Below are 17,557 nucleotides of genomic sequence, written 5' to 3' on the forward strand. Positions count from 1 at the left end.
ACATGGCCATTTTGAGTATATTCTTTTGTATTTGCCTCAATACCAGTACTATGCTGCTTGATTACTCTAGACTTGTAATCTGTTTTGAAATCACGAAGTGTGGTACCTCCACTTTGTTCTTTTTTAAGACAGATTTGGGTCATTTTTTGTTTTTTGTGGTTCTGTATGACTTTTAGGATTTTTCCCCCCATTTTGTTTAAAAAATGCTTTTGGGATTTTAATAGGACTTGCATTGAATCATGACATCATGCTAGGCTGTACTAACATTTCACCACAATTTTTCCAATCTGTAAACACAAGGTATCTTTTCGTTTGTTTGTTTCACCAATATTTTGTTGTCTTCAGATGTAAATTTTTCACCTCCTTAGTTAACATTATCCCTAGTCACTTTATTCTGTGTGATATTATTTTTAATTGGCACATGGGACTGTTTTAATTTCTTTGTCAGTTAGTTTGTTGTTGTTATATGGAAACAGAACTATTTTTTATGTTGAGTTTTTACCCTGAAGCTTTATTGAATTTATTAGGTTTAAGAGGTTTTTTAACAGTAGAATCTTTATGCTTTTGTATGATGATATAAGGTCACAATGTCTTCAGAGATTCACTTCTTTCCAATTTGAATGCCTTTTATTTCTTTTTCTTGTGCAATTGGCCTGGCTGGGACTTCCAGCACTTAGCTGAGAAGAAGCAGTGAAAGCAAGTATCCTTTCCTGTTCCAGATCCTTGAGGAAACCTTGCGATTTTTCACTATTGAGCCTGTCGTTAGCTGTGGGCTTTTAATATGTGGCACTTATTATAGTGAGGTGATTTCTTATTATTCCCAGTTTGCTGAACCTTTTCATAATGAAATGGTGCCAAATATGTCTTTGTAGCTATTTAGACAGTTATGTGATTTAATCCTGTTTAATGTGATGTGTCATATTTATTAATTTTCTTATGTTGAGTGACATTGATTTTTAACAAGTTGTGCTCTGAATAGTTTTTTTTTTCTTTTTTCCTTTTTAAAATTGAACTTACTTTGGTAATGTATATCAGTATGAACATGCAAGTAAAAAATATTTGATATATGTATACCTCAGGATAAACATGTTATATGTCACAAACAATACAGAATCATTGTAATTCTAGAGTTTCTGGGGGGAGATCTTAGTTTAGTGATATACCCTCACCTTCTAGATTTACACTCGTAATTCTGGCATCCTTATCATACATATATCTATTCAAGGCTAGAGCAGAAATCCACACCATGAGATTCTAATGACTATTGGGTAAGGTTTGAGCAGTACAATGGTTCCATACTTGTTTAGGTTATGACAATTCATGTTATCAAGACAGGATATTCTTAGTCTGTTTTGTAAAACTACTTTCAGAATTAAAAATGATGGATAATGATAATCCTTGAGTATGTTAAGAAAGACTGTGTAGGGCTGGCGCTGTGGCTCACTTGGCTAATCCTCCACCTGCGGCCCCAGCACCCCGGGTTCTAGTCCCAGTCGGGGCGCCAGATTCTGTCCTGGTTGCCCATCTTCTAGTCCAGCTCTCTGCTGTGGCCCGGGAGTGCTGTGGCCCAAGTGCTTGGGCCCTGCACCCGCATGGGAGACCTGGCTCCTGCCATAGCGGCCACTTGGGGGGTGAACCAATGGAAAAGGAAGACCTTTCTCTCTGTCTGTCTCCTCTCTCTTACTGTCTCTCTCTGCCTGTCAAAAAAAAAAAAAAAAAAAAAGAATGACTATGTATATATAATTTTATGTTGAATTTATCTTATTTCATCTTAGGTGTTAATACTGAGGTTAGCAAATTTTTATCACATCTTTTGTCTATTTTTTTTTTTTTTTTGGAGATTTCATAGAAAACCTTAGAAGGCACCACAAATTTTTCATTCTGTCTCTCTTTAGGAAATTTTTTAATATTTATTTATTTATTTATTTGCAAGGCAGTTACACAGAGAAAGAGGAAAAGACAGACTGAGAGATCTTCTGTCTGTTGGTTCACTCCCCAGATGGCCACAACAGCCAGTTCTGGGCCAGGCAAAAGCCAGGAACCAGGAGCTTCTTCTGGGTCTCCCACATGGGTACAAGGGCCCAAACACTTATGCCATCTTCTGCCGCTTTTCCCAGGACATTGGAAGGGAGCTGGAATGGAAGTGGAGCAGCTGGGCCGCAAACTGGCACCCATATGGGGTGCTGGCTTGCAGGCTGTCGCTTTACTCGCTATACCAGAACGCAGGCCTTTAGGGATCCTTTTGTGCTTCTCCTCAACTCTTAATCATCTTCCTCTCTTTCTGTCTTTACTTTTTCCTTCCTTCCCTCATTTTTGCGTTGAATAAGCTTTGCCATTGTTCTACATTCCAGGTGTCTTGTCTGATTCCTGTCGATTTAATCTGCTCACTTGTCTTATTTTAAGTCCATGCTACAGAATTGTCTTGGGACAGTGTCTCAGATTATGAACCTTGGAGTCAGACTATCTAAATCCCCTCTAGGCTCTTCCATGGAAAAGGATGTAATTTCTGTGTCTCAAAAGCTTTCATCTTACTGCTAAAATCTGAATATTTGGGTAATTACCACTTTCCATGCTTTCTTAAACTAATCCCATTTTTCTAGGTGGGAGTGATGGTTGAAATGGTTTGGGTCTCTGTTAATATTCTTCTTTGTAATTTCATTTACTCTCCTAAATAGCAGTGCACTTATTTATTTTATACTTTTCTTATTGGCACAAAGCCATTGTGGCTTTCCATTTTGCTGTATCATGAAGACATTCCATGTTTAAATTTCCCTGTTTACCTTCTGGTATCTAGAGATTTAAGTCACTGATTCCATTAAAATTGTGTCTGAGTCAGGTGGGAACACACCCTGAACAAGAGTTTTAAGAGCACCTTTCATAGACATCAGAATTCAGGTTTTGTAATTACAGCTTAAGTGATTTACAGGTCCTGTTCAGCTTGTATTTGGATGATATATGTTTTAGAATTCTGACCAATAGACCAAGTTCATTTTCACCCCATCTAGTTTTCTATAGAATAATAGAGATTATTAATGCCATCCCTTATTTCTGTTAGAGATATAGTGCTAATCCTTCTTCTGGAAAAAATCACCAAAGGATTAAACATGAAAAGTATTAGTTGTATTTATTTCACTTTAGAATTTATCTATAATGCTTTATATCCATCTAAATTTCAGACATTTGAAATTAGAATGCCAGCTCCATAATGCACTGGGTATGTGATTTTGAGCAACTTATTGAAACTATTTCTCAACTCTTCCTTAATAAAAAAATAATAGCATCTACCTCATCTAATGAAATGAGTTAATATACATAAAGCTTTTTTAATATTGATTGGTGTATATTAAGAGCTATAGTTGTTGCCCTGTAATTTCAAACTTTATGAAGAATGGATTTTTTTGTTTTGATTATCTCCAGTGTCCAGAACAGAACTTAGTACACAGTTGGTCCATATTAGATATATATTGAATTAGCAAGTTTTCTTAAAACATACATACATCCTTCTGTGTGTAATTAGATTATTCTGTTGCTATCAATGACCTAGCTGTCTCTGCTATGTCAAGGAACCAGTTTAGACCTTTGACTAAGCGGAATATTGTTTGATCATAAGCTTAGGAGGCTGTGTGACCAGATAGTTTATAAATCATAGTAGAAATGTGTTCAGGCAGACCTGCAGGATTTCTCTAACAGAGTTCCCTTCGTGATTAGAGGCTCAAACAGAAGCCTAGAAGAGTTAAAATGTGTTCAACAGCATTCTCTGACATCAGCCCAAGTTAGTATAAAATTAAGATACAGACTCATAAAGAGGTTAAAAATATAACACTAAAATAAAATGTCCCCAGGACGGATTATCAGGCAAAATCTTTAGCCACTAAGAGTATCTTCTCCTACAGTCCTAATGTTTTATAAAATGAAATTTGCGGCTATGAAATCAATACCAGGTGGTGTTATAGGTGGTAGATGATGCTTTCATCTGTTCTGCTAAAGATATAATTCTTAAAAAAAGAGATATAGAGGCCAACATGGTGCCATGGCAGGTAAAGCCACTGCCTGCAAAGCCAGCATTCCATCTGGGTGCCAGTTCATCATGTTCTAGCGGCTCCATTTCTGGTCCAGCTCCCTATGGGTTGGGAAAAGCAGCAGAAAATGGCCCAAGTGATTGGGCCCTGTACCCATGTGAGAGGCCTGCAAGAAGCTCCTGGCTCCTGGCTTCAGTTTCGCTCAGCCCTGCCCTTGGGGCCATCAGCAGATGGAAGATCTCCCTCTCTCCTTCTCCCTCTCTCTCTCCCTCTCCCTCTCCCTCTCTGTGTAACTCTCACTGTCAAATAGATAAATGATTCTTGCCGGCCGTAGCAGCCATTTGGGGGGTGAACCAATGGAAGGAAGACCTTTCTCTCTGTCTCTCTCTCTCACTAACTCTGCCTGTCAAAAAAAAAATTAAAAAGAACTTAAACTTTGAATGAATTATTAAATCCTCAATGAATTATTTACTTGCTGGTTATCATATGGAAAAGGTCATATGCCACTTTTTGTTTGAGTCACAAGTTGAATTAATTACATGGCTTATTAATAGTAATATTCAGTGATAAAATTGAACAAAGAATTGCTTAGGGAAGAATGCAAATAATATACCTTATTAGTTTCTTGTTATAGTGTGCTAACTTCCTTACAGAAACTCTTTGTTATCTTTCTGAGTTATAGAAAGCAGTGAAATTCAAATAGGTCAAATAGATGACTAGCAGACCTCCTTGATCAATGTTTTTGAGTACCTGGCTCATGAAATCCATGTCTTTTTTCACTTTTATTTATTTTGGTTAAGTTTATTATGAGCAGTCAGGCGGAGGTGGATTTTTCTGGTATCTAAGTTTTAAGCTAACTATTTTATTCAGACAGATTTTATTGAGCACTTGATTCTTTGTGAGTGTTCTCTACATGCTTGAGGTACAAAGATTGGAACACCAGCTTTTCACACTGATGCCTTTTTCCTAAATAACTCACAATGAAATGATAGGGGTAAAGGTTCTCATGGGAATGTGTTTTAAACAGCTACACTGGTATGAAAAAGGAAGCCACTCAGTTGGTCTGCACAAAAACTAGGAATTGTGGTGAATAATTGATGCTACTAAATGAGCTTTACAAAATACTTGCTGACATGATTACCAAATTACAAGTACAAAAAAGGGGTTTGAGGCTGCAGAAATAGTTTGTGATCTGCTAATCTGTGATGATGTTATTGCCATCCACTATGTTTCTCAAAATTCTAGTATTTTTCCATTAAGGAAAAAAAAAAACTTGTTACTATCACAGGTCTTCATTGGAAGTGCTTAGCTTAGAACCTGTCTTCATGCGAGATGAACATCTGTGTTTCTTACAGCAGCAATCAATGGTCAGTTTCTTGTAAAATTGAATAAAAACAAGTTTTCCAAAACCTCGTCTGATGGAAAGAACATTAAGGGATTGTTGATCAAGGGAGGGAGGTGGCAAACCTTAGCACTACAAGATGTAGTGCCAAAGGTTCTGTTCTTCATGCATTTTCAGTGTTTATTAAGACTTTTCAGGTTATTAGATGTTAGCTCACAAATTCTGAGCATAGCTTATTGACTGTGACAATCTTATTCTCTTCATTCACTATAGCTCTTCGGGAATGCAGGTTCCTTTTTAAATTTTTTTTATTTAAGTTGTACAAACTTCATCTTGTTCAATGATCAGATGCAAATGTGTCTGCTGGTGTGTTTTGTAAAGTCTCATTGCACTGGTGAATATATCTTTTGGCAACTCTGTTTACTCACAGTGCCCTGATGACATAAACCAGTGTACGTGATATAAATGGGATACATTCTAGAGATGAGGGGGCTCGCGAGGAGTTGGCTGACTCCCTGCCTAGCTGGTCCTAAGCTCCTCAGTGCAGGGATTCTGTGGGTGTTTTGTTCATGATATTTTGCAAATGCCTGTCACAATGCCAGATCCATGGTATTCTGTAAGTTCTTACTGATTACTGGAGTGTGTTATACTAGGAAAAACAATGCCTGAAGACACTCCTTCACTGTTGATAGCAACAACAGATAATGTGCCAGCCAGACAAAACCAACCTGGAGAATTCCTGGTTAGGAACTCAAGGTCAAATGAGAAAAGTCTCTTCTTGGAGACTTTTATGCAGTTTTCCATGAAGAGATGCACTTACTCTGCCTTCTTAATCATTTCTGGAAATACCTGTCCTGTAATTATTAAAATTATGAAAAAAATGCTTTTTGGCTTGAATATATGTAGTAATGGTTGATTATTGCACTGAAAACTATTTGTGAATACTCTTTCAAATATTACTGTACCCAAGGCATCATTTGAAGAAGAATTCCCCAGTATGATACCACTCTAGAGTTTCTTGAGAATCAATCAATATGTGAATAAAATATTTGAATAATAAACCAACTAAATGGGTAGATTATTTTGTGTTTTCAAATCAACTACTAACATATCTCATTTTTATTTTGTGAAATATTCACTGGTATGTATACTTTTATTTCAGTGAAATGCATGTTGAAAATGGATTTTAATAAAATATATGAAAATATAGTGATGATATTTTCTCAGTGAAAGGACTAGTTATTTTGAGAGAACTTTTTTCTATTCTTTGAATCTAAAAGAATAGCTTGGATATATCTCCACAAGGCTGCACGTGGCTTAGCATCTGTGTATGTTCTACGGTTTAAGCAAATATAGGCTCACAGAAACAAAAAGTTAATTTTGGCTGGCGCCGTGGCTCACTAGGCTAATCCTCCACCTGCCCTGCTGGCACCCCGGGTTCTAGTCCCGATCGGGGCTCCGGATTCTGTCCCGGTTGCTCCTCTTCCAGTCCAGCTCCCTACTGTGGCCTGGGAAGGCAGTGGAGAATGGCCCAGGTCCTTGGGTCCTGCACCCGCATGGGAGACCAGGAGGAAACACCTAGCTCCTGGCTTCAGATCGGCGCAGTGCACCAGCCACAATGCACCGGCTGTAGCGGCCACTTGTGGGGTGAACCAATGGAAAAAGGAAGACCTTTCTCTCTGTCTCTCTCTCTCAACTGTCTAACTCTGCCTGTCCAAAAATAATAATAATAATAAAGCTAATTGCATATTTTTACCTCTTCACACTTGAATTCATGCTGTGTTCTCATTCATTTCCTTTGTGCCTGATTCCTGTTTGGTAAAGGGCTTCCACTCAGACCCATCCCTTCCTCACTCTTCCTGTCTTCACTGTTTTCGCATTCTGTCCACGTAGAGGATAACCGATCGCTGAATTTACATGAGACATTGGTAGTCCCCTGCTTTCCCTCCTGACTTGTCCTGAAGGTTCCTGCTGTTTCTTTGGGCAGGTTCCATCTCTGCTCTCTTTCTACCTGAGAACTTGCTTTGCTGAAGTTTCTGGATAATCACGTTAGGAATGTAAGGCCCACAGAAAAATCCTCAGTTAACAAGGGATGTGAGTTGGTGGTGGGACCTCCCAGCCAGTTTCCTGGGCTTTTCCAGGGAGTCTTCTGAGCTGACTTCAATGCAGTCTCTCAGAGGGTTCCCAGCAGCAGGGAACCAGTCTCCCACAGGCACAACCTACTAATTAGTGGCTTTTCTCCTTTTCCTGTCTCCCTGCTCTGCCCATTCAATATGCTTCCCATGATTCCTACCCAAATGAACAGCTGTGTCAGGACCCCCCTTTGGAGGCATTACTGTCGGAGATGAACATTTTTATTCACGTTCATTCTGTTCTGTTACCTCTTTGTGATTTTTCTAAGAATTTGGTTACTTTCTAAGATTTAAATCGCTTCTTTTCAAAGCATCACAGCTTAGAATATCCAAAACATAAGGTGACTAGCAGATTTCTGAAGTAGCTTCTACTGTAGTTTTTACAAATTTCATCAAAGTATGAGTAGAAAGCTAGACTCCCTGTTCAAAATTAAAAGCCCAAGATCCATCGATGGCCAAAGCCTAAAGGGTACATAGATGATTAGTATTGCATCCTGCATTCACGTTTTTATCCTCAGGTGTTAATCTTCATGCTTAACTATTATGTTAGGTGTTATTAAAAAACAAAATAAAACTCCCAAGAAGCCATTGAATTCTGCTAAAATAATATTCTCTTCCTACAGAGTGTATTCTTAATAACCCAAGCTAAATCTTTGCATCACATGTCCAGAGGACCTTATGAGGATCTGAATCACTAAAATTTGTAGTTATCATGAATCCCAGTCTACACATTCAGGTTTGAAAAAACAATCTTTATTCATCATTTTGTGATTCAACTCTATTTTTCTACATCCTCCTATTCTGCAGTCATTTCAGATATTTGATCTCAGTTTGGAGTTCCATTTTTGTTTAAATCCTAGGGCATGCCCTGTTGGACCACAGCCTGGAACATGAGGTGTGAATCTTTTGAAGATCCCCTCTGTGCTGGAACATACTAAGTTGGAATTTTGGTGGGGCCTACTTGCTTTTCTATTAGTTCTTCTGAAGTACCTGTTGCCCAGCTTAAGAAAACTTTTCTTGCATTTCCCGGAGGAGAGGATTTTCAAAGAGAATGGGAAGGAATCCCTTTCTAACAGATATTTTGCAAGACATACTTGCTACATTCCAGTTATTAATGTTTAACAGTTTTAAAAATGGAAACTACAGTCTTGTCCCTTGCCTTACTCTCCCTCTCCTTCAGTTCTTTCTCTTCCTGTCTTGCCATTTTGTCTCATCTCATCTCATCTCTCCCAGGACCAGTGATTCACATCTATCTCTCTATCATCTGTCATGCATCCATCCATCCCATCAAGAATCTATCCACTCTGCCTGTCTTCCCTCAGACTTTTCCACCACAGAGCACAGCCAGCATGCCAGAGTGTTTGTATGCGTATCTTGTAGAGCGGAGTCAAGTCTCCGTGACAGCTATCATGATGGTTGTGCCTTCCATCATTAAGTGCTGGCTAATTACCAGTCTCACAGTCTGGCTGGCACCACAGTCATTTATAATCACTGTGTACATACAGGAAGTTTATAACTGGTGGTGTACTTGAAATAATTCTATGTAATTAGAACTTTGTCTGCCAATAATGATAAAACATGTTTAAAAATATGAGTTTGTTAAATAAATGTTGCATTTTCATTGAAGGATTTTTGGTTTATATATTTTACCTTTTTCTTTGATTTGATGAACGTCTCAAATAAAATGACAAATTGACCCATTAAGTGTTTCTATTATTCCAGTTCTAGTCTTCATGTTTAAATTCTTTATTACTTAAAAATGAGCTATGGTGATAACCTCTTTCGCATTCTGCTGTGAGAAATGAATGGGCACCTAGATTCTGTAAGTGTTATAGAACAGAGCATTTTCCTCATGTACTAAGACATATTATGACTTCCATGGACTTAACATGTTTTTCAAAACTCTTTACATAAGATAAAGTTCATAGAAAGTACATATTATAAAAACAATAAGCATGGGTTTCAAAATTGTTGAACCAAAATGAGCTTATGGTTTGTTTTTTTTTTTTTTTTGAGCTTATGTTTTAATTCCATTTTTTTCTGTGAACTTGTTGAAGTACCCTCAGATGGCAGTGGAATAACTTATTCAATATAGGTTGTAGGCATGTACTGAACACTAACTGGGTTATGTATATAGTTTAGTGAAATGAGCCTTATTTTTTTGATAAATTATTTGGCCATTTAAGGGAAGAAAAGTAAGCTTAGAATGCATACAGTCTGGATGGTTGGAAGCTTTAGGACACTGAGAAATTAGCATTATATTTCTTTAAAAGGTAATGACATTTAAATGTGTTTCTGTGATATACGGGACCTCAGAAAGTCAAAATGATTTAAAATTTCTATAATAGGCAATCAGAACAACTATGTTTGACAATGATTACATATTTTATATAGTCATTCATTTATTCATTTTTCTATTAATTGATTTGTCTTACTGGTATTTTTTAATTACCCACTGTGTGCCAGGCTATCACAGTAGAAATAAAAACAGTGACAAAAGCAAACTTTGTTTTCAGTGCATGTTTTGTACTAGATACTATCATAAGGATGTTACACAAGATGAATCCTCTCAAAGAGTGGGGTCAGAAGTAAAAGTACCTGTCAGGCACACTAAGTTGTTAAATGGCAGAGTCAGGATTTGAACCAATGGTTCTTTCTATGGAAGCCTTGCTTTTACCAGTTAACTATCACTTCCAGCTTTTGATACAATCATAACAGACTACTTCTGACTGAAGAGCCATGTTGGTAGTCTAGTTAATAACATATAGTGTTACACGAAAGGAAAAATTGAAAGCCTGTAAGAAAGAGGTAACTAGTTCAGAATCTTTAATGTTGCACTGATATACCCACAACTTAGTACACAATCCACCAATATGAATCTTTAAAGTATTTTAATAACAGACAAAAATAGTCTTAGTTCTTTCCTATGTTTGTTTTTTCTCCAAGACATGATTTATACTTAAACTTTCTGAATCCCTGCATCTCTGTGGTTCTTACAGAAATCTTTGTAGTTGTAAAAAGCTGATATTTTTGGAATCAAAATGGGATATTGTAACAAAAGATGACAGTGGTTTACATTTTGAAGGTTTAAAGCTAAAACATTTTGATTCTAAAAATATATATCTGAATATTCTTAAAGAGTTGAAATTGTTAACCATTTTGTGTTCTACTTAGGCTATTTTTAATTTCATGAACAATCACAGAAAATACATGGCATACTCAATGAAATTAACTTGAAAAGCATTCTGTGGTTTTAACTCTCTTTTTGGAAAACATATTTTAATAATGTGCTTTTGCTTTTGCTTAAGATTCTCTTGAATTTTTTTTAAAATAATGCTTAATAAAAAGCAACTCATCCTTATACCAATCAATGACAGGGAAAAATATTCCTTAATGTGGCTCTGGTGTATTCTATAGTCCAAATATATGCAATTACTGGACTTTTAGGCCTTAGGCATTTTAATTTGGCTGAAATTTGGTATAAACCAATCAAGCTTTTTAAATATGCTATAAATGTTGAAATCTCTGTAATTGTATTTTAATGAAATACTTTTGTAAAATTATGGTCTTTACTTTAAAATGGGATTTCCTTTACCTCTTCATAATGATATATTAATAATTAAGAATATTATCTCTTTTCAGAGTACTTATTTAGCAATATTTTCTATCAGTACAACATTATTAAATAACTCTTTGAGATACTCTTATACCATACTGTGTTGACTTTAGCATATTATTTCTACTACATGTACTTCCCAGCAGGTTTTAACCATAAATCTTTATAATTCAACCGAATACTTCAGAAAGGCTAATCCTATGACAGTTTTAATTTCCCAAATGCTTTTAAATGATGTTAGAAGAGCCAGCATGCAGCAGTAATGATTTAAAAAGTTATAAAAGAACCCCATGCCTTGTCCACAAAACCACAATACCATTTTTTCCCTCTTGTTCTCTTCTGAATTTTTTTTAAATAACAGGACAGAACCAAAAGGAGTCTAACTTTTATTCTGGGGAGAGCACTCACCAATTCTAAGCTGAGGTTAATATCTAAAAAAGTCAAGCAGTGCAATAGAGCAGTTTAAACATTTCTAATGTACACTGAATTCATACAATACAGTTCCAACATCGATGTAAGATATTTCTGAACGTGTGAACTCAGATTTCAGTTAAGTGCATTTGTCCCATTTTTATTTACAAATGCAGTATTTAGGCTCGCACTGAAGCATACAAAGGGAAAAAAGTGCCATATACGCATGTAGCTATTGTGCAGTTTGTTTTAAATGTCTGATGAAAGGCTATAACACAAAAATCTTTATTGAATGGGTGTGTGTTTAACCTGAAATATTATAAGTAATTTATTTTGAATGGGGATTTTCATAATCCAACAATTAAAGTAATGGCAGACATGGTTTGTGGTCTGTGTTTCAGCGCTCATGTTTGTTTCCATCTAAGTTTTAAAGAAATTATTATGAGAATTGGTACCTAAACTTTGCAATGAAAGTGGTTAGAGATGAAGTATGACCATTTATTTAAATTAAATAATTTTGTTATTCTTTCAAGAACAAAAATCAAGTCTACTGTATGATAAAAGGCTATTCTGACTTAGGCCTTCATCTCTTAGTTATTTGAAGGTTGCAAAAAATGATTATTTCTCCTCAAATGATCAAAGACTAAAAAAGTGACTCTCTTTGCTGTGAAAACACAGTGACTAAACAGCTATAGTTTCTGTGTTGGGATTGACAGACACAAAAGCTGGCTGTCATCATTAAGCCAGTGAGAGGTGCTTTGTTTTACTTCACCCCTCTTATTCTAATTTCAGACAGAGCAATAATAATAATTTTTAATTCCCCTTGTCAGGTGTAAAACTCTTAAGAGTTCCATCTATTTGTACCATTTGAATAAAATACAAATAATTAAATCTTGTTTAAATTGGTGTAATACATGAGATTGTAGCAAAAAGAGCATATTTCATTTGCTTACAGGAATGCATATAAAGCAAGCTGCTGAATGTCAGTTGTAGTATATCTAAATAGGTGCATGTTCTTTTGTTTATGTTTTTTAGCATCTCCGTCAATTAAACTCTTGGTGGATGATCCTATAGTTGTAAATCCTGGAGAGGCCATAACATTAGTGTGTGTTACAACAGGAGGAGAGCCTGCACCTTCTCTCACCTGGGTTAGGTCCTTTGGGACCCTGCCTGAAAAGATTGTTTTGAATGGAGGGACTTTGACCATACCTGCCATCACCTCAGATGATGCTGGTACTTACAGCTGCATTGCCAATAACAACGTGGGGAACCCTGCAAAAAAGTCCACCAACATCATTGTGAGAGGTAAGTTTGCTAAGAGAACATTTCTAAGTCCTGTGTTAACCAGGCAAATCATGAACTTTTTTATATAATACGATTTCCTCAAGTATTGCATACTTATAGAAAAAATCATTTGAATGATAAGATAGTATCTAATTATTAATGGAGTCTCAAATTTCTAAATCTTAACTACAGTACCTTATATTTGCATTGAATAGTTTTTACAACGTATGCATATTGTTAGTGATATCATCGGATATATTTTATAATATGCTCCTACTAAAAAAAATGCAACTTAGAACATAAGGCATTGTAACATACATTGTATATTAGTTTAGGAACTGGGTGAATTCATCAGTGTAATGTTTATGAAGCATTTATTGAAGCCCTGTTAAAATCAGGGCTTCCGATTGTAAAATCAGACAAGGACCTGTAAAACATTGGATTGCACTGAAAGATTCCATTGACAGGGAGTGAAAATGAAATATATTGATGGTCATATGGTATTTGAAAAGCATAAGCAATAAGTGTAGCATTTTTGGACATGAATTTCTAATGACTTTTGGCTAAGGTTGTTAGGGTTGTTGATGACATTTGTGCTAGTAGACTAGTACTGGAGTAAAGGTTTGACAGACCAAAACTTGAGGAAGACCTGGGGATGTTCAAGGAAGAAAAAACAAAATGTATGTGAGGAATGAAAGTAGGGCATGAGTCCCTAAGTCAACAATGAAGAGGAGATGTTGTCCATCCACTTTGAAGGAGGAGAAGAGGGTTCAAGGAGGATGGGCAGAGACCCTCTGGTTTCTCATCTCACATCACTGACATGGACTTGAGCTGCAGGTACGGTGTGGCCAATGATGCCTCTGAAGTTAAATAGACATCTGTATGCACTAGAGGACCCCTTGAACATGCAACTGGAAATTATTCATGATGGTGGATTGGGATGGAAACAAAAACACAATAGAGTGTATCAAGAGAAGCAACTGTGATTGTGTGAGTATAGATTGTTGTAGTCTTGGTGAGCACAGTTATTAGTTATCATTCCAATTATTAGAAATATGCTGTTTGATAAAATAGATTTGATTCAAAATGCTGCAAGGTATTGCAATGTGAATCAAAGTACTCTGGATAATGTACTGTGTGCTACGAGATTGCAGGCAATGCAATATCAACTGCCAGTTGCATCATTATTTTATCTATTATAAAAAATAAAACATGCTGTCCCAATATTTTCTTATAAGATGGAATGTTATTGAGCCTTTTGAAATTTGTTTATACTTGAGTTTGCTTCAAACCACCCGTTAGCATATATAAAAAGTAAAATGAAACCAGATAAATTGATCTGATTTATCTAAACACTTCATAGTCAGAATTCAGCTTCTGAATATTTTCATTTCAAAGACTTTAATGAGCGTGGTTTTCTACAGAATATTTTTCTGTAAGTCATTAAGAGCATTTGCAACTCAGGCTTACAGAGAAGCATTGTCTGGGAAATTTTCTTCCAAGTCAGGTGACCACTGCTGTGCTTAAATCGTAGCAGCTGTAAGAGGGTAAGAATGTCAGATATCTTCTAATTTAGGAAATGTGAAATGAAAAAAATAAATATTTCAGACCAGTGAAATTTCATCTGCCTTTCAGTTAACAAACCCCTACTGGACAAGTACCATATGCTCAGGGCTCGCCAAATGTAAGTCATGCTCAGGTTAACCGTAAAGATCCCTTCCCTCAAAAGATTTTGCAATCTGCAAGGAAGATAGAAATGCAAAAAGAATTTTATATGGAAATAAATTCAAAGATAGGATTCATTAATGGAAGAATCTAATCTTCTTGTTTTAAATTGATGGACTGAGAGTCATTTTAAGCGTTGTCTCACTGAGTAACTGGATTCTTTTCTTCTACCCTACATTAAAAGTAAAAAGGAATCCAAAACTGTATGGCCTCCAGTGTCTATTTCTTTTTTGTTTGGTTTTCTAAGTACTTGCTTTTCCAAATAGCCATGAAATAATATATCAAATCTTGGTGCTATGATCGAATATGCTTTTATTCCTGAACCCAGGCAGGACTTTTAATCCTAGCGTGCTAAATTAATGGTAGGAAGAGAGTGCAAATTTAATCCAGTTCTGATGTTTAGGAGGTGGGCCTAGAAGGAGGTCATAAGGTTACCAGGGCCATATTCTTGGCAGGTAGATCACAACAGAGATTGGGTTTGGAAGCCTGAGGTGGGCCTACCTGTTTTCACTGCTTCCTGGCTCAGTTTGCGATCCTCCCTCTGTATTCATGCTTTGCATTTGCCATCTGCCACCCTATCAGAAGCCGATCTTGGACTTGAACTTCTAAAACTATGGGCTAAATAAATTTTGCTTTTTAAAATATTACTTACCTTAGGTATTTCATTATAGTTATGAAAAACTGATGAATACACTCAAAATGATTGTGAAATTAATTGAAGTATTGAAGTACCTATCCTTCTGCAGTATAGCTGCAATGTAGAACTTTTTGTTTCATTATTTTATCAAGGAGAGGAGCACACTAGGAAAAAATGATGGACTGAATCTAGTTTTGCAAAACAGGATCATTTGCAACACTGAATTCATGCACAACTGATAAAATGTCAGACATTAAATGTTTCTATTGCTCAGGTATCCTTTCTGAAAAACGAACTCAGAGCACAGCTAGAAGATGCTCAAAGATGATTTGTTCCTTTCTACCCCACCTATCAGTTTTCATCTGTGTCCTTACAAAGGAAAGTTTCACACTTTGACACAAATGCCCTAAAATAAATAAAACCCTAAAAATTCATTTCTCTGATCTATAATTTCTTTTCATGTCTTTAATTTCTCTGAAGTGTGAATCTGCATAATTGTATCATATCACAAGTGGGAATTCTCCTCAGTGGCATCCATAACATCAAATTTATATACAATCTCACTAAATACGGAAATAGCCTTAGAAAGGGGTCCTAGTTAAGCTGTGGGGAGAAAAAACTACTGCAGTTATATGAGGTTTCTGATTTATGTCCACAGAGGCCAAGAAATTCAGTTAAGGGAAATAGTTTTCTTTTTATTATATCAAAGAAATTGTTTTCCAGTCTTCTGAATTTGTAGACCTCTGCAGTGTCTTAGATTAACTGTATCATTGATACAGTCGAAATAGAACTCTAGGTTTATTTTCTCTCATTCTTTCCTGTAATTAAATCAGGATCTATAGATCAGGTTTCTGAGCAAGCAAAAGGATTTTTGTTGTTGTTCAGACAGTTCCTCTTCCTATTTGATAATGTCCATGTACAGTGCAGGAGTGTAGGATGCAGACAGAAATGAAACTCTCAAAGTATACTCAAACTCTTCACGTGACTTCAAAAGCTTCAGTTGATTTCCCAGTCCCACGTTTGCTTTCCTGAACTCTCTGCTTTTGGGGCTGCAGTTAGATGGCATGTCATTCTTGTTTAAAGCTTTCTGCTGTTGTGATTCACTATAAATGCCTACCTTCCTCTTCTGTCATCAATTAAAATACTGTGTTGAGCGCGCATGGCAAGATATTACTCTTACTTGGGATCCCGTGGCCTCTTTGAATATCACACAGCACATACAGATCACAGACACATTAGGTCAGTGTTTCCAATGCATAATCCAAAATATTCACAATCTCTAAATCTGATTAAATGCAAAATTTCATTCCCTCCTCAGTTTAGGTCCACATTAGACAGGAAACCTGCAGAGGGAAAAGGAGAGGGAGGTGCTTGGTTCCTTTCCCTTCATCTGCCCATTCTCCACCCTCCTCTCTAGCTACCCCACCGCAAGCCTGACAGGTTCTGACCACCATGGCTTGGGGTGCTGTACAGACATCCTCTCTATAGGAAGCGTTTTTCCTTATGTGATCCATTAGTGGACACTTAGGTTCCTCCACCTAAGAAATGCACACACTTAGGTGGTGCAGGAAGCCTCCAGAGACAGAAGTCTCCCGAGAATCCCTGCATATGCCATGTTTCTCATCATCTACTGTACACCTACCCCTCTGCCCTGAGGCGTCTCTCTCTCTCTCTCTCTCTCCCTCTCTCTGTCTCTCTGTCTCTCTCTCCCTCCCTCCCCCCCTCCCTGTGTGTGTGTGTGTGTGTCTCCTCACATGTCATACAGCCTAAGACGAGCCTGTGCTGCTTTCCTGTGAGATGTGAGACTCAGATCTGACTGTTGAAATGCGATGCTGACATGAACTCCATGAGCACACACAAGTTTCACGTGACTTCCTCTATCCTATTGCTGCCCTCATTTAGGTTTCTTCAAATATGAGTTAGAAACCATTTCAGGGAAACCTTTCAGAATTCTAGTGGGTTCCATGGAAAGCTACTCAGTTGGATTGACATTAAATATACAGGTTCTATTTTCCATATCTTGGATTTTGGAGTAGTTGCACCTAAGAGGTTTCTCAACAAATATCCTTCAAATCAAATCTGGTCTCTGACTTCTCTTTGGCCCTTCATTGTCTATAAAGTCTGACACTCATGGAATAAAGTTTCTTCCGTTTCCTGTGAACGTTCTGCAGGTCTGTTTTGCACTCTGGAATTCTTTGGGTTGGGGCTGACACTGGCACAGCTGGGTAAGCCGCCACCAGCAGCACCTGCATCCTATATGGGCACCAGTTCGAGTCCCAGCTGCTCCACTTCTGATCCAGCTTCCTGCTGATTCACCTGGGGAAGCAGCAGATGATGACACAAGTGCTTGGGCCTCTGACCCGTCATGGGGAACCTGGAAGAAGCTCTTGG

General features: G+C 37.0%; 1 protein-coding gene across 5 annotated transcripts in view; it reads left to right on the top strand.

Moving 5' to 3' along the window:
- MDGA2 (MAM domain containing glycosylphosphatidylinositol anchor 2) overlaps positions 1-17,557 on the top strand; it is an 891,422-nt gene that overhangs the window by 591,279 nt on the left and 282,586 nt on the right. For all 5 annotated transcript variants that reach the window (XM_008269620.5, XM_089309284.1, XM_089309285.1 and 2 more), the window contains one exon: positions 12,556-12,825. In XM_008269620.5, the coding sequence (XP_008267842.3) occupies positions 12,556-12,825 (270 nt within the window). The remainder of the gene's footprint in view (positions 1-12,555; positions 12,826-17,557) is intronic.

Source organism: Oryctolagus cuniculus, chromosome 12, assembly GCF_051225735.1.
Source record: "Oryctolagus cuniculus isolate XC-2025 breed Fujian yellow rabbit chromosome 12, ASM5122573v1, whole genome shotgun sequence".
Lineage (NCBI taxonomy): Eukaryota > Metazoa > Chordata > Mammalia > Lagomorpha > Leporidae > Oryctolagus > Oryctolagus cuniculus.